At 27.2% G+C, this 24,544-nt stretch overlaps 1 protein-coding gene across 1 annotated transcript in view; it reads right to left on the bottom strand.

Annotated features, from left to right (window-relative positions):
* Window positions 1-7,017: 7,017 nt before the first annotated feature.
* Window positions 7,018-24,544, bottom strand: part of LOC111619731 (carbonic anhydrase-related protein 10-like) — a 112,996-nt gene continuing 95,469 nt past the window's right edge. Inside the window, exon 7 of the mRNA XM_023361529.1 lies at window positions 7,018-7,703. Coding sequence (XP_023217297.1) covers window positions 7,525-7,703 — 179 coding nt within the window. The 3' untranslated portion in view covers window positions 7,018-7,524. The remainder of the gene's footprint in view (window positions 7,704-24,544) is intronic.

Below are 24,544 nucleotides of genomic sequence, written 5' to 3'. Positions count from 1 at the left end.
CGTCACCTAAGAATGCAGGTTTTGATGAATGAAGTCGATGATAAATCTAATCAATGCACGTCAAAGAGTCGCCCTAGATGACAGCTGCAAGCATACCAGAACTCATATGAAGTCAACTGAAAGGACCCAATAACGAAATATAGTTGTAGGACAGATATGTTTAGTTCTGCTCCAAAGAACATATGAGAATTATAAAAAAAAAATATAAGTAAAAATCTTCATTTTCTACTTGTAAAAATATTCTAAAGTGGTATATTCATTATTAAATAAGAGTTAAAAGCAGTTTAATGAAGTTATAGTTTAGTATAAGAGATGCATTTCTGAAAGCACTGTTCTACCTTTTACTTATTCTTTTGAACCCACCACTGACCGAGTGGATAAAATACTGTACTTGGTCGTGGGTTCGCATCTTACCAATGCGTGGTGTTTCCCTAGTTTTCACGTGTCTAACATCTAAGTATGAATTAGTTTCCTATATAAAATCTCTCGTAAAGTCTTTCTATGGGCAGCTGGTTCATATTTGGGTGAAGATCACCCAAGTGTTGAGTTGCATTATTCCATCAATCCAATCTTTTCCCTTATTTCTATAAAAACTTATATCAATAATTAAAATGAAAATATGTAGAAATGTCAAGATTAAACGTATTTCATTTTATTATTTTACGTACTAAACATGTAACAATAAGATGATCAACGCGTGACATCGTCCAGAAGTCACGCTAGTCATCGATCATCGATGTGTAGCTATATTTGGCTTGTAAGAGAAAGATCGTATGTCATACCACCTCCTATATATTTAACATTATGCTCAATACACAATGATAATTACACTAATAATATTTGTCATTCATTCATCATATTATTTGAATTATTGGATGAGTAACTAAACCAATTCCGAGAATAACAAATTTAAAATATAATATTAAATAAATAAAATCCGATAATAAAAGATAAAATTTTTAGAAATAATACACGATTTAAAAAAAAATATATAAAGTTATCAAAATTTAATGAATAAAGAATAAAATGAATGATTAAAATAGAAAGAGCTTTATGGTCACGAGTTTCGCTCGATGTTGGTTTTAATCTAAAATGACACATCTTCTGCCGAAATCCTGCTGCGTACATCGATTGGTCTCCTGCAGAGTGACAACAATAACTCCTAAGAGACAAATTGCTTTGAATTTGGATTTATTTAACAGAAGCTGGTGACATCCGATCACATTAATAACTCAGTTATAGAATCATTATTGTACAAACCAACAAATAACAGTATTTGCCATGTGAAAGCTATTAATTTTCTCTATCTTCCTTAATGAATTTCTACAGAATCTATTTCAATTTTTAATTACTTCTTTATAATTATAAATTATGGTTTTTTTTAAAATAGTTATTTATTTATTTATTTAAAAAAACGGGGGGAGATGATTTCTACATAAAATTGAGTTGCCTCAAGTGCAAACTTCTTAATCAATGGTCCGTAACGTTAANTAATATTTGTCATTCATTCATCATATTATTTGAATTATTGGATGAGTAACTAAACCAATTCCGAGAATAACAAATTTAAAATATAATATTAAATAAATAAAATCCGATAATAAAAGATAAAATTTTTAGAAATAATACACGATTTAAAAAAAAATATATATATATAACTTTAAAAGATTGCTCTAGTATGAATCTATATATCATAATTTTGAGCGAAAATGTCAAAATTTCCATTTGTTCGAGTTATATTCGATCTTTTGTGCGCTAAATAGCACAATCAAAGGAATGACATATTTCTTGCGTCAAGATTTTCACATAAGAAATAAATTTATATATTTTTAAAGTCGATAATTCAATTCTGGTTCAATTGTATTGAAAAATCTTTTAAAAATACGCTTAGAAAATGTATAAAATCAAGATTTAATTGCTTTAATTGGTTGCAGAAATCCGCAAGAAATATGCCAATCTTGTGGATTTTAGATAACAAGAAGGAAGACGGAGCAATTTAAATATTTAATTTCGACTGAAAAGTGGAAATAAATTAACTTTAAATCACCCTATTTTACTATTTATTTCTTCAAACTTAACGACAAGAATTAAATAAAAGTATTTCATTAAAGACTAAACGAGTATTAATGAACGAATTTAAGCTATCAACAGTTACAGTAAATAAAGATTTCGAAAGAAAATTTCGTGCAAACCTTATTAAAATGCTCTTTAATACTCAAATAGTCATGTTTGTAACATTTCATTAAAATTCCAGGTAAAAGCCAAATGAACTAAGATGCTTTATAATTAAATTTACTTTCATTTAATATTTCAAAAAGCAAATTCGTTGAAAGGAACGCCCTGGAGGTCGTTTTAATTTCAAAACAATGCATGAAGAATTGTAAATAGAAATGTTACTAAATTCAACATTCAATTATTTTGATTTATGATTTGTAAGCTCGGTAGCAGTCTTCAACGATAAAGTTTTGATTCATTCTTTATGTAACATTTAGTTATTTTTAGAATTATTTACAAGTATAATTTACGAATAATTATCGTTAATTGTTCCTCAAACATTACAGTAAGATATTCTAAATGTTTCAAGAATAATTCTCTCTTTTTAATTAAAATTACCATCATTTAATGCGATGGCTTTATGTAAATAAATGACAAATAACTCTCACAAAACATTATTATTTGCTCAAAAAAATGGGAGAAAAATGTATTTAATTTAATCTTTGCATATAATTTCTCGCACAATTTAAATTAATTAACAATTTTATATAATTATATATAAATATTAACAAATAATTACCTTGATATTGCATATCTTTATACAAAGTAGGACAGGTTTTGCCCTGTATAAAAGAATAAAAGAAAAGTATTTGAAATTATTGAAAATGTTTTAAAAAATGAATTTATCGATTTAACTTCATTAATTACAAATTTTTTAGAGAAGAATTATTAATGTTTTGGGTGTTGCAGGCGACTATATACACTGTACTGTACACACACACACACACACACATATATATATAGATAGATGAAGTAGTTCCTGAGTAATATCCACAAGAGAGCAAAATGTGTGACCTACATTCGGCCGGGAATCTGCGATGATCTGAAACTAAGAGATAAAGGACTTCTGCAGTTGAGTAAGAGTAATAAATAATACAAGAAAAATACTGAGAATCGAAAGTCGATTTGGTAGGCAGAGCAGGCATTGGATCGAAATAGCATCTTAGGTGGAAAGTTAAAATTGATAAGAAGATTTAAAAGAAAAATTCTTTAATGATTGTCTAAGTTGGTCTCTGTGTTATTTTTAGGTAAATTTCGATTAGAGACTTTGTCTGTTTTCATCATTTTCATATTGGAAAGTCGATTAATAGCAGTTTCCTTAGTAATTTTATTATTGCACCAAGATTGAAAGTTAGGCATTTAATAAAAATATTGCCGTTCAAATTGTATAGCGGTGGAAATTTATCACTGAAAATAGTTTTTGTAGTTCAATAGGGGAACACTATTTTAAAATGAATCAAAGGAGAAATATTTTGTAGAAATGACATCACATACCTCGCTCCTTCGAAAGTCTATGTTCGTCCTGATAACGCGTTGGTTTAGTGGTAAACTAGGTCGATAGTTGTTCCCTAATGGAGCTTTGGGATTTTTCTCATCACCTTGCATTAATTTGCGAAGTATGTGTAACTATATCAAAGAAAATTAATAAACCATATTATTTTTAAACTTTACATTAAATTATCGATTGGTAACTTATAATGAATTGCATTGTGTTAAAAACAATCAAATGAAATTTTACAGAAACTCATTTAAAAAATAATTTATCTCATTCTTTTTCACGGTTATGATACCTTTTTTTGCTTAAAGCTCGGTTTATATACGAAAACACAGTTTACATAGTGATCTAATATATTCCTTCATTTTAGTCAATATAAGTTTATATGATAAAGAAGATACTTAATCGATTTAAAAATAAAATATTTATAGCTGATGCATCAGAATCCTTTTATTATTTTAGGAAAAAAGTGTAGAGAGAATCATTTAGAAATTATTATAAAGCTGCTTCGTATCCTATGGGATATGACTCACTTTCTCATTATATGTGAATATAGGTCTATAATTTTTTAGGTCTTATGAAATTTGTGTTCAGAGTTGCAAAGATATTCTTTTTTGGAATTTCTTTCAGAACCGACCAAAAAATAATACTATCGTAATTTGAATCAATGGTATGATGCCGCATAATTTTATCATTAATGGATAATCATCATATTGATGACTTTCCAATTTATTCGAAAATAGACTATTGATTTCTCATCAAATAATCTTTCCATATTTTATACAATTGAATAGAAGGGTTTCAATTTGTAAGTCAATTTTAACTATAATGATCAGTTTCGAATATATTAAAACTATACTTTCTACATTTTACCAGTTTTAATCTCTATTAAACTAGATTAAAATAAAAATTTCTTTCGTTACTTTGCATGAAAAAATGATTAAAGATTTCTCTTTACTCTAGTTTTATTTCTCATTAAACTTCTGTACAAAGCTCTGATGAGTTTTGAATCTATACATATGAAGTTACGTATAATAAATTTAAAATATTAACCGAATAGTTTGGCATTAATGCAATATAATATTAATGAAAATGGTAAGAAATCCGATTCTAGTTGATATAAATTGCAATTTATTACGCAAAGTTCAAACAATAATCAGCGTACAAGTTCTTATAAATGTTCGACTTTTGCATATTAGATGAGAGGATAGATTCTGTTTCATCTCAATATTCGTCAACTATGCAATCGACTTAGATAATTAATAATAATTATAGAAATCACCTGCAATTTAGCTTTGATGTCAGTAATTAGAATGGTGAAGAGTTGTTAGGTAGTTGCTTTAATGTTCGGTCATCTAATGCATTTATTTCGTTTATTATTATACTATAATCAATAAACTTATTATTGCTATAGCTGTAATCGGTGAGGACACGAATACTGATACTAAAATAAATTTATCGATAATATCTTTATAGAAAAGATTGAAATATTTATTGCTTTAAGTTTAATTACTTTGTTAATTCGACATTTCCAGATATAAATGATGGAGTTAAATGTATTTATTTAAATAATAAAATTATATATTTATTAAAAACATTACTAAGTTGACATATTTTTTTATGTCAAATTATTACTGGATTATGTGTGACATTAATGATAAAATTTTAGTTTTTATTTTAGTATAATTGACAGGACTATTATTTTTTATTTTATTTTTTAAAAGAATTTACTATAAAGAATAAAGTTTTCTAGATAAAAAAAATGCAAAAATTTGTGTTAAAATTACGTCTCTCTCTCTCTCTCTCTCTCTTATAAAATCTACTTAAATTTAAACATTTTATATGAAAGTTAACTTCAGTAAACTGAATTTTATAGTAGCATTAAATAAAATAATTTAAACATTAATTTAAAACATAATTATATGAAATATATTTTAATAAAAGTTGTAAATAGAATCCTGTTATTTAAAAATAACTTTTAAATTTATTCATTTTAAAAAGTAAATTAAAATTTACTCGTCTTAACAAATATTTACAAGTATATAAATTTTAGTGTTTTTATGCATTTATTTGTAGTGGAGTAGTGACAAAATTTATGACCTATGACGAAAATTACAGCTTTTTTGTATTTATTTTTTGATATATCTATATGTATGTATATCAAGTTTAATATTAAATTATATATAATTATTATTGATTTAATGAATAAAATAAAAACTCTTGAAACCTCCGATCAATTGACGTCAATGGATGAAGCCACGCTGGATACACAGTGTCGGAAAGCCTCTGATTTTGTGGTTTGAAAGTAAAATTTATACTTACAAAACAAAATTGAATAAAAGCTATCCAAATTTAATCAGCAAATACAAATGGATTTAAAAAAAATTGATGAGAGTAAATAAGTTATATTAATTTACTTATAGAAAGTAACTTTTCAAGTTTTAAAAAAAAATATATAAAGTTATCAAAATTTAATGAATAAAGAATAAAATGAATGATTAAAATAGAAAGAGCTTTATGGTCACGAGTTTCGCTCGATGTTGGTTTTAATCTAAAATGACACATCTTCTGCCGAAATCCTGCTGCGTACATCGATTGGTCTCCTGCAGAGTGACAACAATAACTCCTAAGAGACAAATTGCTTTGAATTTGGATTTATTTAACAGAAGCTGGTGACATCCGATCACATTAATAACTCAGTTATAGAATCATTATTGTACAAACCAACAAATAACAGTATTTGCCATGTGAAAGCTATTAATTTTCTCTATCTTCCTTAATGAATTTCTACAGAATCTATTTCAATTTTTAATTACTTCTTTATAATTATAAATTATGGTTTTTTTAAAATAGTTATTTATTTATTTATTTAAAAAAACGGGGGGAGATGATTTCTACATAAAATTGAGTTGCCTCAAGTGCAAACTTCTTAATCAATGGTCCGTAACGTTAAATGAACATTTGCACACCACCAGATGAGCTGTTGGCTGTAAAACCAATTTCGCGCACCATCTTTCATGTTAATAAGATATTTTTATTATACTACTTTATATATATATCACTGATCCATGAAGCATAGAAAATATAACGGTCCAGTATTCCGGCTTCTTTGACCTGGTTAAAAATTACTGCGCCATTTTCTGACTGTGATATGGCTATCATATCTTATTGAGAATGAGAGATTTACCCCCAAAGGTACACTAGTATGGTATATGAGACGGCACGTACTTAAAGAATGTGGTCTAATAAAAAAGAAAGTCTATGCCAAAATATATTTTATTCATGGTTTAATAGTTTTAAAAATGCCAAGTTTCTATCGATATGTTGAAAAATCACTTAAAATAAGAAAATAGAAAATAAATAATGCAATTTTATTAACAAAAAAAAACCGAATAAAAAATACTTTTAAAGTTTCGTAGAAAACATTAAGGTTTGAAATTAAAATTAATTTTACTATTTTGCTTAAACTCGAGTTGATTAACATGTTTGCTGCTGTAAATGAAATTCTTAAATGAATAAAATATTTAAATTTTAACTCATAACTTCTTAAAATGTATAATTTAACGATAGCTACTGACGACGGTCACTTTTATAAACTAAAAGAATATTTAATATGTTAAGATTTGATGTTATATAGAGTTAATATATGCTTAATTATTCTGATTTTAAAAGCTAAACAAAATTTTTATTTATAAATGTTTTCACATTTGCCCAATTTCACGAATTCGCTTTTATAACAAGTGCAAAAATTTTGTCTAAAATCGGCAAATTTGCTTCGATTAGCCATAAAATAATTTGCATAATCGCGCGAAACACAAGAAACGAAAGATATAACGTTTGTTGACTCCTTGGTTTAATGGCTATTTTCCAAATTTCAATAGCTGTAGACATCATTTCACAAAACTATTTAGTACTAAACGTTAGAAGTCATAAAGATTTTATATTTTACAATAGAAACATTTGTTATAAAAATATTAGAAAAAGAAAAATACACTAACCTGCTGTCTGGTGATATAAATGGGCTTGTTCATTACTAACCATGTAACTGTTTCATAGCATCCAGGCATTGTTAGAGAACCATCATACGTCATGAAGAATTCCGTGTCTGGAAGCAATCCGTGGACGGACAAATGTTTCATTGGTACCTCCTGACCTAAAAATCGGGAAAAGTATTATGTATAATCTTAGCTATTTTCTGAAATTCTGTACAAAAGAGAAGAAGAAAGAAGAAAGAGAAGGGGAAGAAAATGAGTAAATTTATAGGAAGTTAAGTGAAGACAGCTTAAAAGAAAAGTTTACTGGTCGTTAGGAAACGAAATGCAGTGAAGACAAAAAGATTTTACTTTCTGGCGCAACTAACAATGCTTTAGTTATACTAACTGGGAGAAAGTCTATACTGTTCAAGATTCTAGTAATGGAAACAACACTGTCCATTAGAGTTACAATCTCTTTAGTACTCGTTCGACAGGATAGCATCTATTGATGTCGCAGTAACTATTGCTCTAGGAGAACGAGGGCATTTGTGACTCATAAGGAAGTCGAAATGGATAATGATCGACAAAACGTTAAGAAAGCAGAATAAAGTAAACACTTCAAACAGAATGCTTGTTAACGTTGGAAAATGGATTTTGATGTTATTATGAAAGAGTTTTTATGAACGACTTCTTTTTTCTCCCTTTCTTCTGCGAAAAAAAATATTGCACTTATTAAATTACTTTTAACAATAAAATGAAATTCCAACAAATTTTTAACACTTCAACTATTAAATTATTATTATTAAAAAATATTTTTTAAAGGTTAAAATATCTTCGAATTATATTAGTTTGCAAAAGTAAAATAATTTACTGGAGTTACAACCGATTGTATTAATTATTTTCCCTTTGAATTGTTTAGTGTAATTGCTCTCCAGAGAGTTGTTAGAAAATCCAACTATACGTTATGTAAATGGTCGAGATATATTAATTAAAGAATATCGAGCAATTAGTAAAGTTTTCTAATTGTTTGTTTTAATTTTACGTTATTGTTTTACTTAATGAAGTTGAGTTCAGAACTCGGATACACGTCAATAATACCATAAGGAATCAATGAAAAGTAAACTCTCAAAGGAAATAGTCTTGTCAAAGTGTTTCCTTTTTTTCTTTTCTTACAACGCGATATCTAAAGAATTTCCAGTCAGAATTACAGAAAGAGAAATCTTTTAATTTAAAGATCTTTTCCTTACTTTATTAACAAAATTTTAATACTTCTAACAAATATTCAACCTTTTTTTTTACATTTACAATTCATGATTAATCGTTTAAGACCGAAGAAAATATTACATTTGAAATCATAAATTACATATCGAGTTAAATTAAATGCCATCGAAACTACTGTTCCGTGCAATAAATGAAGAAAATGAAATTTATTTATTGGATTCTACTAATGTAGCACAGGCACAGTAATCTTTTATGAAGAGTATAATTGTAGATCATAAACCTTTATATGATTAGTTAGCCGAAAGCTAATTGTAATTATCAAGAATCTAATTCAAACTTCTAAGGAGTACTTGAGTCAAGTATTAGAAATTTTCATGAAGTTTGATTGGTGATTAACTAAATACGGTTTATAAGATTTTAAATTGAACTTGGAATGGACCAAATCTTACAATATTGTAGGCGAATTACAATTTCATATTGTTTAGTAATTTTCGATTGATTTTTCAAAGAAGGATCGTCGAGTTTAGAATGATTGAAAGTAGCACCAGTATTGGATTTACCACGTCATTTTCTTTATATCGACGATTTTCTGTATACAAATTTCTATTTATACAGCGGTTGCAAGAAGGTTGTAGACTGTGTATTTGGGTAAAAGTTTTTCTACGAACATCTGCTATCACAAAACATAAAAGTAAAAAAGATTCTATGTAAAAGGAACTTATCAATTCTTTCTACTACAACTATGTTTTTTTTGTGTGTGTGTGTATGTTAGACACAAGAATGGCTTTCAGGAACTTCCAAACAGGAATTGTATAGCTCGAATAAAATTTTAAATAAGCGTAACATATTCTTTTACCAAATTCAAAAGTATATAAATTATTTCTAATAATAGATTTTATAATAATTGATTCTCTTCGATAATTCATAAATTCATTTATATAATATAAATTTACATTTTAAGAAATTAGAAGATATTCTCCACAGATTTCGGTTTATAGATTAACATCGAAGTTAGCGAAGCGTGCTAATCTGAGAAATTTCAAATCATCTGGAGAATTACTGGTTCCTCGATAGTAACGTACTAACCGTTACAATCAATGATGTCCATCTGGATGAGTATACATGGACTAATTATGGACGGAAGATATGTCATCCAAGATGGCTGCCATCCGTGACGATCTGTTCGGAAATGCTCGTTAATTATATGACTTCCTATTACCGAATCCGGTCTCTAATTAGGAAACGTTAGACAGGTAAAGAAGATCTTTTCACAGGTTTCCGAATAAATCAATTAGAAATACTGGTTAAAGTTTTCCCTAAACTTTAAGATTTATGAAAAGGAAAGACATACAGCAAGGTTAAATAAATCTACCATTTAATGAATTTTTACTTATAAATGAGTTTGTTGGGAATTTATAATGTATTAAAACAAATCATCTCCAAAGAAACATTAAAATTAATTACCAGAATTTATTGATGTCAGTTTGCATTTGGAATTCAATGGATATCATTTCCAAACAGGGCATTGTTACAAAATTCAGGTGAATGTAATGCTAATTAAAATATGACATTTGAAATAAATCGGTTAAAATATCTTCTTTTAAATAAATATAAAACTTAATTAATAATGTTTACAAATTTAAACTTTCATAAAATTTTTATCAGCTTACATATCGAATAATCGTCTTCAATTTCTTGTAGATGAATAATATAAGACTTAATTAAAATATAAAACCCTATGGATTTGGGTTTTATAGATTTAAATGGGCTTTACACCTGAGATTACGTTATTAGGATTTAATGTTGATGAATTTATAAAATTTGCTGATTACTTCTATACGAAATTAAGTTATTAAAATTTAGGATAAATTTTTTTATATAAAACTATATGATTTTTTTTGTAAATTAAAATAAATTAAAAACTATTATGCTTAAAAAAGAATTTTACGGATAAAAAATATAGCATAAAATTAATTATACAAATTTTAAGATGAGAGTTTTTATGTAGAAATCTATCATCAACAATTTCTGATAATTGGGTTTGATTTCTTAGAGATTAAATTCTAAAAAGATTACTTTAAGTAAAAAAAATATAACGTTTTTTTTCTTAATATTCAAACATAAAATATTCAATTTACATATTATATTAGAAATGAATATACACGAATTGTTTTAAAAGTATTAGTTAATGTATATGCATTTATAATAACAAATTTCTTAGCAAATGTTTAATTAAGCTAGACTTCAACAACAACTCCTTAATCCACATTAAGTTTAAATTAATTATTTATTGATTTTAAACACAAATTTTATATATATTTTCTGTCGTCAAACTTCTTAATCTTACCTTAATCTTCCATCTGTTGTTATATCTGCCTATTTAAATATGAATATTCTTAACTTATTCAATGCTTTAACTTTCCAAAATAGAAAATGGTATTTGTCTTTTGTTTATATAATTAAAGTAGATAGATTACATTTTAATTCTTCACTGAGAAGTTTAAAGTTATGATTACTTTTGCCTAATTTTAGACAAAATTAGCCTATATGTAGGCTATATTAGTATATGGATAACTTCTATATACATATAGAATTGCTAGAAGGAAAGAAATGTTTTCATCAGAAGTATAGAAATATGGATTTTTATTAACGCTTAACAGGTTAGAATGGTAATATATCGAAAAAGTTTAGTATTTTGATGACAACAAAACATAGTCACTTCATTACTGGATTGATGAGGTTGTGTCAACAGGCAGCTGTTCTAACCACACATTGTTTTTTTGAGGTGGAAAAAAGCAATGTTATTACAGCAGGCGTCAATGACGTCATAAGGTCGTATAAATAACGGCTTTTGTTCGATCGATCCTTTTACAGGAAGAAAGTTGTATTTTCTAGAGCCAAGAGCTGATCAATTGCATCTACAGTTACTCTGCTACGATCAATAACGTCCCAAAGAGGAAAGTAGTCAATAGCTTCTGCTTCTGCACAGTAGATGTTTGTATTCCATCTTTCTCTGATGCAAAGAAATCGACTGATATAATTTCTGTGGCAAAACTTTTTCTCTTTGGAATCGAGATACTTTATTGCTTTGTTGTTGCATTATTTCTATTGTTTTTTTATCATATAACGTATTTAATACATAAGTGAAAAATAGAAAACGTACTATACATTAGTCGACAAGCAAAACCTGTTGAAACGTCGCAATTAATTAAAAATTGAGTGTAATTCACAAGTAACTTTTACTAAAATGTGTAAATAAAAATTAGGAAGTGAACATTTTTCAACTTATAAATAAATTTTATTTTAAAAATATAGATATTTTTTGAGTTTTTCTAAGTTTTTTTTTATTGATACAAATATGTATTTAAGAGCGGAACATTACGAGAAGAAGACAGGGTTATAAAATATAGAATTCTTAGTTGGTTCATCAATTTATACGTTCTGTCTTTTGCCGTAGCATTTATCAAGCAGACATTTTACACTAGTAGTAGACGTGGCGGATATCATACATGGCAAGTAAGATAGATAGCAGTGTACAGCTATTACCAGATACACACAGAGCTGCTAGAGTTGTGTCCTTTTTCAAAAATGATACCGCTTGATACGCAGATAGTCGCCGAGCTTGTATGTTATCTTTATATTTGCGCGAATAATAATGAACTATCTTCGCAGTGATAACATCTTTTGCCGACACATTGCATTGTTATCATCACATCAACAAGTTGTTTAATGAATTTGAGCCGCTGGCGCATTTTCCTGTCATAAAAATTGAATTATAGTGCCTCTGGTTGAGTTACTACATTAATATTAGTTCAGAATTAAAATTTTAATGTATATATAAATTAATCGGATAAATTTGTTTAAGAAACATATATTAATAATTGCTTAAAGCGGAATAATTTGATTTTTGTACAATAAAGTATTTAAAAGGTTTAAATTAAGTCATATATAATTTATAAGTTTCTTATTTTTTTTATATTGAAGATAACACAGCTTCCAGTATGAAGAACCTTAATAAAACGTATAATTCGATTATACAAGGAATAGAAGCAGTTATTAGAATGAAAATTGCATGTTTATAATATGGTTCCCTGCTTAAAAAGAAAGTTTCACTACCTAACAATTTTCGTTTGTAGAAGATAAGAGAAGTAGACAACGTCTTTAAATTATAACGACGAAGTTCCATTCCACTCTCAAAACATCTAATTATGATCGCAGTAGTCTTGTTTCTGTAAAATATAGTTGGCTAACAGTAAAGCGAGTTCCATACATCATTTGATATGTCATCTTATTAAGAACTAGGATAAAATAATTCCTTCGAGATCAACATAAACTTCAAAAATGATAAGTATGCATTTCTCTACAAGTTCTTTTGTTCTAGAACAAGATTTAACGGCTTTGCTATTATGTTGAAAGTTATGCCATTTATCAAATAAAAATAATACATTATATTTAAGAGGATAGGAATCATTTTTAGAGGAAATTTTACATTTTTACTTTCACTCATTCTACGAAATTAAATGAGTATAATTTAAGAGATTTTAATGAGTATTACAGCTATTGATTTTTCTAAAGAATATAATTATCCGTGTAACTGAGAATAATTATATCTCTACGAATATCTCAACGAATAATTTATCAAATTGAAATTAATTATGTAAATAAATTAATATATGTGTGTGTATGTAATCTTATACGTGTATAAATACGTTTAAAACTTTACAGCAATGTAATTTAATGATAATTAAATTCAATTTTTGAAGGAACTTTTATATTAAATTTATTATTAAAATGCCGTTTTATTTAAAGATTAAACGATGGTTATATTTTAAAATTCGTATAAATTTTAAGCAAATTTTAGAAAAAACTTGATATAATTTTTATTTTAATATAATTTTTCATCCAATAAAAAATTTTAAAAAACCTTCAAAAAATTATTTTATTATTAATTTAATAAATTCTCTCTAAATAATGTTTTATATCTCTGTAAGCTTATACCAAATACATTAATATATACCTGACAACAATAGCAACAACAAGTAATACTATAAGAATTTATTCTCTATGCATGAGTCATACACAAACTGTTTTTTACAGCTTCAAAAAGCATTACTGTAAAACATTATTAAGTTTTTCCTTTCTTTAGGCTATTTAANTTATTTTTATTATTATTTTCCAAATGGAGAGAAGAAAATTTAAAGCGAATTACAAAGGTTTATTCTAAAAGAAAAATTTCTTTTCTTATTAAGGATTAACGAAAAAATCATTTTCATTTTTATAATATTATGCATTAAGTTATTAAAAGTCTGTAGCACTGCACTAAAAATAATAACATACGTTTACATAAGATCAAAGAATTTAAATTAAAAAAAAAAATTACTTAAAATTTATCGAATTGATGATTAAATAGGAAATAAAGTAAAGGAAATGATTAAAATTTTAACTGAGAAATTTTTAGAGAAATTATTTTAAATAAATTTACATATCGTTTAATACATAATATTAAAATATTTATAGTTTAATAATTAATGAAACCAAAGATGCAAAATCAAATTAGTTCTCTGAAAGGATATGCTAATGTAATTTATTATATACAATATATATATATAGACTAGGGTCAAGCCTCTGACAACAACCATTGTGAGGAACCATTGTGACCATTGTTCGGAGGTTATTTTTGTTAAAAAAACAGAAAAAAGTTCCTAAAAAATGACCGCTGTTTTGAGGTGGCCATTGCTGAGAGAATAACGGTGTACTTCTATTTAAATACACATACAGTATTTAGTTTATATAACATTAAAAGCATATGCCATATTTATAAAAGGAAAGCATAAAATTTAATGAATTATATAAAATTACTTTACTAGTCTGTTCAATTTTTAATTAAATGTACGGTACAAGTGTATAATTTTATCGGAAAAGAGCATATTATTCTAAGAGTTTATATAAAAACTCTTCTAAGGCTTGTTCTTTCGGATTGCACTACATGTAAACTGTAGTAAATTGTAGACCTGTTTGTTACCGCAAGACTACAAGTCTAAAGTAACAACCAGGTCCACAGTTTACACATTTTATTAATAAAACAGAGTAAATGGTCGGGTAACCTTGCCATTCGCTATATACAGCACCAAACTGTTAACAAATTTCTGGGCGGGAATATAGCCTATGCCAAATATAGACCCGTGTGTATCGGTCGGATGGCTGAGCGGTATACGGCTCATGATCGAATCCAGGCGGTCGAAAAAACTTCAGGAATTTTTTGAGGATTGAATTAAATTAATAGGATAGGGAAACTCGTAAGGGAAAATGCCTCTTGGAAGAGCTTGCTATGGGAAATGGCCCTATTTAGATGTTACACATGTGAAGAAAACCCGGAAAACTCCATAAGGCCAAATCGTTGGTAGGCGTATTTTTTTCGGGGTGATCTGTCCCGGATATGTCGAACCCGTCTCTCGTCACTCGATCGCTTTTGGAACGGGAATGACCAGTTGAATCTATGAAGGACTTGAAAAAAGGCTCTCTTAGCGCTGAAAGAGTAAAGATTAAAACTCATGGAGGTCTACCGTTCGAGTTGTGATCAGTTATTTGCAAAATATAAGTTACAAAATGCACATTGTGATGGGTGAATATCATTTCGTACGGGTCGTTCTACGATGGCTCATGACCAAATCGGAATCAATCAAACTTTCAAATAATACATTGCGCTTTCGGTAAGCCGGATGTCGGTTTGTATGGGACGGTCTGAGTTAAAATAAAACTTTAAATATAATAAATAGACAGCGCTTGTATTTTGTCTGTTAATTTATTTTTCTTGCGTGAAATTTAATGTATATTCAAATAAGGAAAGACCACCGAGCAAAGGCTAGTTCGTCATTGGTTACAAACAAACGTAAACCTAATATAGTCATTTTCCTATTGATATTTTACCTTTGCTTTATCAAAACTATTCTTTCAACCTAAAATAAATAAAGCTTGATATAAAATTACAAAAGCATGCTACTTCATAAATTTTGATGTAATTTTATTGAGTCACAGCTGTTTATTTTATAATAATATTTTCTAAACTCTTTTATATACATTATTCCAGTCTTATAGATGTTTCTAAATTTTATCAATTTACTTTAACTTTAATATTTCTTTAAAAGTTAGACTTTTTCGTAGAATTATTTATAAAATTCACATCAATCTGATAAAAAGTTAAACAATATTATATTAGAAACGTCGAAAGTTATATGTATTTAAAATAAATAGAAATAAAAGAGATCAGGAAACAAAACAAAAAGTATACTTCCACTTTTTTACGGTGGATTTATTTTCTATTACCTTATGATTACATTATTGTAAATCGAAGGACAATGCATATCTCCTAGAGAGTTCCTTTCATCCCCAAAAGAAGATAGGAAAAAATACAGATATGTTTTCCAGAAATGTTTTGACGTTACAAATACCGAACAAGCTAAAGAACTATTGAATAAATGACAACCATTCAATATGACTGTCTCCGTTTAAGTGTAATGACGTTTTGTCTGAAGACATTTTGTTTGTCTAACACTTTGGACATTCATTGGATCTAAGGGATTGTCAAATCATCGCTATATCACTTCCCACTTGATCCTGCTCGTAATTTGTTGGAACTGTCAAAGACGGATCTATAAGAATCGCCAAATAGCTTAATGGGCCTATCTGTGTTTGGTGTAAGAAGGGTCATAACATCGAACAAACTACGAAGTCATTTGAAAGACAAGCAGTTTTTCATGTCTTTATTTATTTATTTTTTGTTTTTCTAGTTGTACCATTGAAGACGTACGATTATGTTTCTTGGCAAATAAAACTATCCGTTCGAACTCACGAGGACTTAAAGGAGAATTAACTCTGATGCTTCTAATACTTCAACTTGATTACATTTTAAGGATATTGGATAATCGAATTTAATTTGATGAAGAGAAGAAAAAAAAACACGGTGTTACGGGTGTTTGCACTCACCAATCGCATTTAGAGATACGGAATAAAAATAATAATGATTATTGAAGTTTAGAGGTTATGCAAATAAATTCACATTTACGTGCTTCGTGATCGTTTTATATGTGAGATCGAGGTGTGAATTAATCAGACGGCGATTGTTCGCCACCTAATTGCACATGATGGCAGACAAGTCATTACACGGTGCAATAATGAACAGTGCAAAATGGGTGTGAGAACTCCAACCGAACCAAGACGTTGGGAGGAGGTGGCCAATACCGTTTGATGACGATAATTAATGCTGCCTTTCAGCTGTATTATGACCCATTTACACTAAAGAAATCTATTTTATGTTTTTATAGAAATATTTTATAAGATAAACCATGAAATGATTGCCTTCGTATGTTTATATTTTACACAGATTTCTGTTTGCATAACTAAATTAGTTAAACGCTTAAACTTTTTCTTAAAAATGATCAATTTAAATATTCATTAAAACGAATTCAAAACAATTTTTATTTAATTTCAGAAGTTTAAAAATATTTACTCCATTTTATCAGATAATTATAAAAGTCAATAAATAAATATTTAATTTTGAAAATTTAATCCTTTATAAAAGTGAGGATTAAAACGTTTTCTTTAACAAATTAAAATAAAATTATAGAAAAATATTTACGAATAAATGAACCATAATTTAAATCAGAATCGATAAAAATGTTTTCTTTATTGTGCTTTATAATAAAGAATATTAATAAAGGAAATTGCTCATTGGGCATCTTTTATAATTACGTAAATAAATAAATAAATAATAAAACATCCAATTAATACGAAAAGATTATTGAAATAACAAGAAAATAAAACTATTTTTAAAAATTGTTTAATAAAGAAAAATTCGTTTCATTATTATTAATATTTATTTAAAACAGTTTTTCTGATGTATTATAATAAATTTGATTACGTTATTTGATATTTTTGATGATCTACAAAACGAAATATATATATATAGGCCTATATATATTTTCCAGCTATTATTTAAATTTTATCTTAATGGATCTAACGAAGAAAACAAAAAGAAATTTAAAAAATAAAAATTCTTATCAAGTTGCATTAAGCAAGTAATGTTAGTCAATGTTATAAAATCCCGGGTCACATAAGAATAAAAAACTAATTCAAGAAATTTATATCGTTATATTTAAAAAAAAAGAAAATATACCGAATAAAATCCTTTATTTAATCTTTTAAAAATATATTTTTTTATTCTTTTGTCTTTATTTAAAACTATTGTTTATAGAATTTAACTTGTTAGGAAAAGAAATTTCTAATCATTTTGCAACGTAAAATCAAGTGTTTTAGTTTAGACTTTTAAAATTCCATTTTATTTATTTCTATTTAATCTTTAGTTTGAATACCTAATGGAAACTGATAGAGCAAACTTAAAGAATAAGAAATCCCATTAAAACAATCCTATTAAATGTAGAAGTACTTCTACTTTTATACAAGTAAAACATGAAATTTAATGCAATGACGATGAATATGAAAAATTTCTTAATAAAAAGTAAGCAAAATAATTTGTAGAAAGATTTGAAACTTTTTAATTATAAATGATATTTATTTATTTATTTTTTCGATCTTTCGGTGAAAGAGTTTTGCGACATTATACAGAGATTTTTTTTTCGAAAGTTCATGGTTAAGTTCTCTACTTGAATTTCATTTAAAATCTGGAAATGTCTTAAGAGATCTTGTTTTAATTGAAATTCAATTTTAATGGTACTACTGTAATCCAAGCTATAGAAATCATTCATTGTGAGAAAATTCGAATTTTAATTAAAACAAATAACATCAAATACATTGTGAAAAAGAATTTTTAAAGGTTTGTAGAATTTTAATTGCGTGTTACGGTATTAACATTTATTTCATTGTATTGCCGAAGAAATAAATTTGGTATTTTGTAAAAGATTTTAAATATAACGGAAAAATAATTCATTAAAATTAATAAATCAGTTAAAAAAATACATTCGTAAAGTTCTACTTCATTTATATTGAATGGAAAATGAATTTATATAATAAATTTAAATGGTAGTAGGAGAGAGCAAATGAATATAACCTATGACCCTTCGAGCAGAATTTAAAAAGTAAAAAAATTGGAAATGGACCAGAAATATAAAATAAAGGATAACAAATTAAATAAAATAAACATAAATATTAACAATTTAATCTAAACAGTTTTTGAGCTAAAAAAATTAATTAACATTCGTGTTATGTTATTGTCCTACGAGACAATTATAACAATTATATTATTTGTACAAATATTCGTACAAATAAGGAAAATTAATATTATATTGTTTGTTTGATCAGTAAAACTATTAGATTGTGAGTTTCTTCCAATGGATTAAGACCTTAAGATAAGAGAGAAGAGAGTTTGTTTAGGTCTCTCTTATCACAGAAAATAAAAAAGAACAAGGGAAAAAACAAGATATTGGAACGAAAACAAAGCTTGATTCCCAAATTAAGAATCTTTCTGTCTATTTAGTTACCATCACATAAACAAAAAAATATTGATTAATAACTCTTGGTAGAATGTGAAATGACACAAGAGAATTCTTTTGTTTTTATTAGATTGAAATTTGAAAAAATTGTAGACGTATAAATTTTCAGTCTGTCCTTCCTTAATCTCGAGAATAGTGTTAGATAGATGGATTTCAAGACCAGATATGGAGATATTAGGGACAGGAGACCCCGATTAACTATATACAAACTTCAGTTTTAAATTGGAAGTTACGTTATTTCAACTCAAAACTTTTCCTTGAAAGGAGTTAGATAGATGACTGGCACGACTCTACTGTTAGAGGAAAAGTATGATGTACAGGGGCAAGATATTACTAATTTGAGATCGAGAGCATATATTTTAAATTAAATAAATTAAAAATATAATTAAAAATTGCAACATTATAACGTTGTCACGATAATTTTTGCTCGTTCATTATAAAAAATTCTGATATCGTTATGTAAAAGTTCTTCTTTCTTCGTATAAAAACGAGCTTAAAATATTCCAAATAGTATTTTTATAGCTTCTATCTTCGAAAATTTGATTTTAATTTTATATAATTAACTTACAAATATCCAAATATACATTGTATCATTATAATTTCTCTTTATACATTACAATTAATATCTATGCTTTTGATAGATGATATTCGCTCATCAAATTTATTAGTCGAACAGTTTATATTCATTATTATGCATAATGTTGCTCGTTTATAGAAATAAATTGAAAGTCAAAGCGATGGAATTCAGATTAAATAATTAAATCATTTAAACTAGAATTACGATTAGTCTACTCCAAATGTAGAAAGCCATTTTTTTTATCGGATAATCTTTCAGAAAATAGATTAATCATAAAAAATTTATAAAAATATTTATCCTTTTCATTAAGGAGACGATAAGATATACGAAAGCTTAAAGATAACTATTAAATATTTACTCTAGTCATTATTATGTTAAATCTTAAAAATATTTTTCGAGATAATTACATAAATAAAGTTATAATTAACTAAAGAAACTGCTGAATACTGAAATCTTCCACTTAAGGAAGCAGATAACTTAAAGTCACTAATCTAAATATATAAAACAGTTGATATATAACCCGACGAAACTTCTAGGAAAACTATTAAGTTGTCGAGATTTTGTGTGCCATTATATTTTTATGAATAATTTTCAAAATTATGTATTCTTTATCATATCTTTTACTATTTGTTTAACGGTAACCGAAGCAGAAAGACGAAGATAATTAACATTCTTTTTAGAGATACCAGAACGTTAATATAGTTTAAAACATATTGAAAAAAATGTTTTTAAAATTACTAACAACAATTAATTACAATTATTCAGAATATACAAAATTCCTACTCGGTCTCTCTATACGGGCTGTATTTTAAATTATTATGTTATTTTTCCTATAAATTAGTATTTTTACGTAGTGGTATATAGGATTTTCAGATAAATTAATATAAATATTTTAAGATTTATAGGATTATAGTTGTAAGGAAAAAATAAAAACATGTTTGACTTGCAACTGAGCCCCTTTTTTTGCATGGAATTTTAGAAAAAAATTATTAAAAATTAAAGAATCTAACTTCATTACTGATCAAATTTATATCGCTGACGAAGCGGTTTGCTCGAGTATTTCATCATTAAAAAATCTTGATCAGTAGCAAGGAGAAAAAGTTAAAAAAAAATGAATTGCATTTATGCTACGTTCAAACTATAATTATGATTGATTCCATGCATTAAATTAGTAGATATCGAAGAGGAAAATAACCAAAGGCTTTCGACAGTTCTTTATTTGTAACATACAAAAGAACAATCCATAGTTGGATGACAAGAGATTTATTTCTTGATTGGTTTCATCGAAATTTTATTCTGTTTGTGCAGAACTAAAGAAAATAAATGAATGAAAGTTGTCTAAAAAGATTCTTTTTTTTTATTTAAAAAAAGAAATATAAAATATATAAAATCCCGGGTCACATAAGAATAAAAAACTAATTCAAGAAATTTATATCGTTTTATTTAAAAAAAAAGAAAATATACCGAATAAAATCCTTTATTTAATCTTTTAAAAATATATTTTTTTATTCTTTTGTCTTTATTTAAAACTATTGTTTATAGAATTTAACTTGTTAGGAAAAGAAATTTCTAATCATTTTGCAACGTAAAATCAAGTGTTTTAGTTTAGACTTTTAAAATTCCATTTTATTTATTTCTATTTAATCTTTAGTTTGAATACCTAATGGAAACTGATAGAGCAAACTTAAAGAATAAGAAATCCCATTAAAACAATCCTATTAAATGTAGAAGTACTTCTACTTTTATACAAGTAAAACATGAAATTTAATGCAATGACGATGAATATGAAAAATTTCTTAATAAAAAGTAAGCAAAATAATTTGTAGAAAGATTTGAAACTTTTTAATTATAAATGATATTTATTTATTTATTTTTTCGATCTTTCGGTGAAAGAGTTTTGCGACATTATACAGAGATTTTTTTTTCGAAAGTTCATGGTTAAGTTCTCTACTTGAATTTCATTTAAAATCTGGAAATGTCTTAAGAGATCTTGTTTTAATTGAAATTCAATTTTAATGGTACTACTGTAATCCAAGCTATAGAAATCATTCATTGTGAGAAAATTCGAATTTTAATTAAAACAAATAACATCAAATACATTGTGAAAAAGAATTTTTAAAGGTTTGTAGAATTTTAATTGCGTGTTACGGTATTAACATTTATTTCATTGTATTGCCGAAGAAATAAATTTGNTACATATCGTTTAATACATAATATTAAAATATTTATAGTTTAATAATTAATGAAACCAAAGATGCAAAATCAAATTAGTTCTCTGAAAGGATATGCTAATGTAATTTATTATATACAATATATATATATAGACTAGGGTCAAGCCTCTGACAACAACCATTGTGAGGAACCATTGTGACCATTGTTCGGAGGTTATTTTTGTTAAAAAAACAGAAAAAAGTTCCTAAAAAATGACCGCTGTTTTGAGGTGGCCATTGCTGAGAGAATAACGGTGTACTTCTATTTAAATACACATACAGTATTTAGTTTATATAACATTAAAAGCATATGCCATATTTATAAAAGGAAAGCATAAAATTTAATGAATTATATAAAATTACTTTACTAGTCTGTTCAATTTTTAATTAAATGTACGGTACAAGTGTATAATTTTATCGGAAAAGAGCATATTATTCTAAGAGTTTATATAAAAACTCTTCTAAGGCTTGTTCTTTCGGATTGCACTACATGTAAACTGTAGTAAATTGTAGACCTGTTTGTTACCGCAAGACTACAAGTCTAAAGTAACAACCAGGTCCACAGTTTACACATTTTATTAATAAAACAGAGTAAATGGTCGGGTAACCTTGCCATTCGCTATATACAGCACCAAACTGTTAACAAATTTCTGGGCGGGAATATAGCCTATGCCAAATATAGACCCGTGTGTATCGGTCGGATGGCTGAGCGGTATACGGCTCATGATTGAATCCAGGCGGTCGAAAAAACTTCAGGAATTTTCTGAGGATTGAATTAAATTAATAGGATAGGGAAACTCGTAAGTGAAAATGCCTCTTGGAAGAGCTTGCTATGGGAAATGGCCCTATTTAGATGTTACACATGTGAAGAAAACCCGGAAAACTCCATAAGGCCAAATCGTTGGTAGGCGTATTTTTTTCGGGGTGATCTGTCCCGGATATGTCGAACCCGTCTCTCGTCACTCGATCGCTTTTGGAACGGGAATGACCAGTTGAATCTATGAAGGACTTGAAAAAAGGCTCTCTTAGCGCTGAAAGAGTAAAGATTAAAACTCATGGAGGTCTACCGTTCGAGTTGTGATCAGTTATTTGCAAAATATAAGTTACAAAATGCACATTGTGATGGGTGAATATCATTTCGTACGGGTCGTTCTACGATGGCTCATGACCAAATCGGAATCAATCAAACTTTCAAATAATACATTGCGCTTTCGGTAAGCCGGATGTCGGTTTGTATGGGACGGTCTGAGTTAAAATAAAACTTTAAATATAATAAATAGACAGCGCTTGTATTTTGTCTGTTAATTTATTTTTCTTGCGTGAAATTTAATGTATATTCAAATAAGGAAAGACCACCGAGCAAAGGCTAGTTCGTCATTGGTTACAAACAAACGTAAACCTAATATAGTCATTTTCCTATTGATATTTTCACTTTGCTTTATCAAAACTATTCTTTCAACCTAAAATAAATAAAGCTTGATATAAAATTACAAAAGCATGCTACTTCATAAATTTTGATGTAATTTTATTGAGTCACAGCTGTTTATTTTATAATAATATTTTCTAAACTCTTTTATATACATTATTCCAGTCTTATAGATGTTTCTAAATTTTATCAATTTACTTTAACTTTAATATTTCTTTAAAAGTTAGACTTTTTCGTAGAATTATTTATAAAATTCACATCAATCTGATAAAAAGTTAAACAATATTATATTAGAAACGTCGAAAGTTATATGTATTTAAAATAAATAGAAATAAAAGAGATCAGGAAACAAAACAAAAAGTATACTTCCACTTTTTTACGGTGGATTTATTTTCTATTACCTTATGATTACATTATTGTAAATCGAAGGACAATGCATATCTCCTAGAGAGTTCCTTTCATCCCCAAAAGAAGATAGGAAAAAATACAGATATGTTTTCCAGAAATGTTTTGACGTTACAAATACCGAACAAGCTAAAGAACTATTGAATAAATGACAACCATTCAATATGACTGTCTCCGTTTAAGTGTAATGACGTTTTGTCTGAAGACATTTTGTTTGTCTAACACTTTGGACATTCATTGGATCTAAGGGATTGTCAAATCATCGCTATATCACTTCCCACTTGATCCTGCTCGTAATTTGTTGGAACTGTCAAAGACGGATCTATAAGAATCGCCAAATAGCTTAATGGGCCTATCTGTGTTTGGTGTAAGAAGGGTCATAACATCGAACAAACTACGAAGTCATTTGAAAGACAAGCAGTTTTTCATGTCTTTATTTATTTATTTTTTGTTTTTCTAGTTGTACCATTGAAGACGTACGATGATGTTTCTTGGCAAATAAAACTATCCGTTCGAACTCACGAGGACTTAAAGGAGAATTAACTCTGATGCTTCTAATACTTCAACTTGATTACATTTTAAGGATATTGGATAATCGAATTTAATTTGATGAAGAGAAGAAAAAAAAACACGGTGTTACGGGTGTTTGCACTCACCAATCGCATTTAGAGATACG

This window comes from Centruroides sculpturatus, unplaced genomic scaffold (genome assembly GCF_000671375.1).
Source record: "Centruroides sculpturatus isolate CEXI.00-Female unplaced genomic scaffold, Cexi_2.0 scaffold88, whole genome shotgun sequence".
In the NCBI taxonomy this organism is placed as follows: domain Eukaryota; kingdom Metazoa; phylum Arthropoda; class Arachnida; order Scorpiones; family Buthidae; genus Centruroides; species Centruroides sculpturatus.
This window is presented reverse-complemented; position numbering and strand designations above follow the sequence as displayed.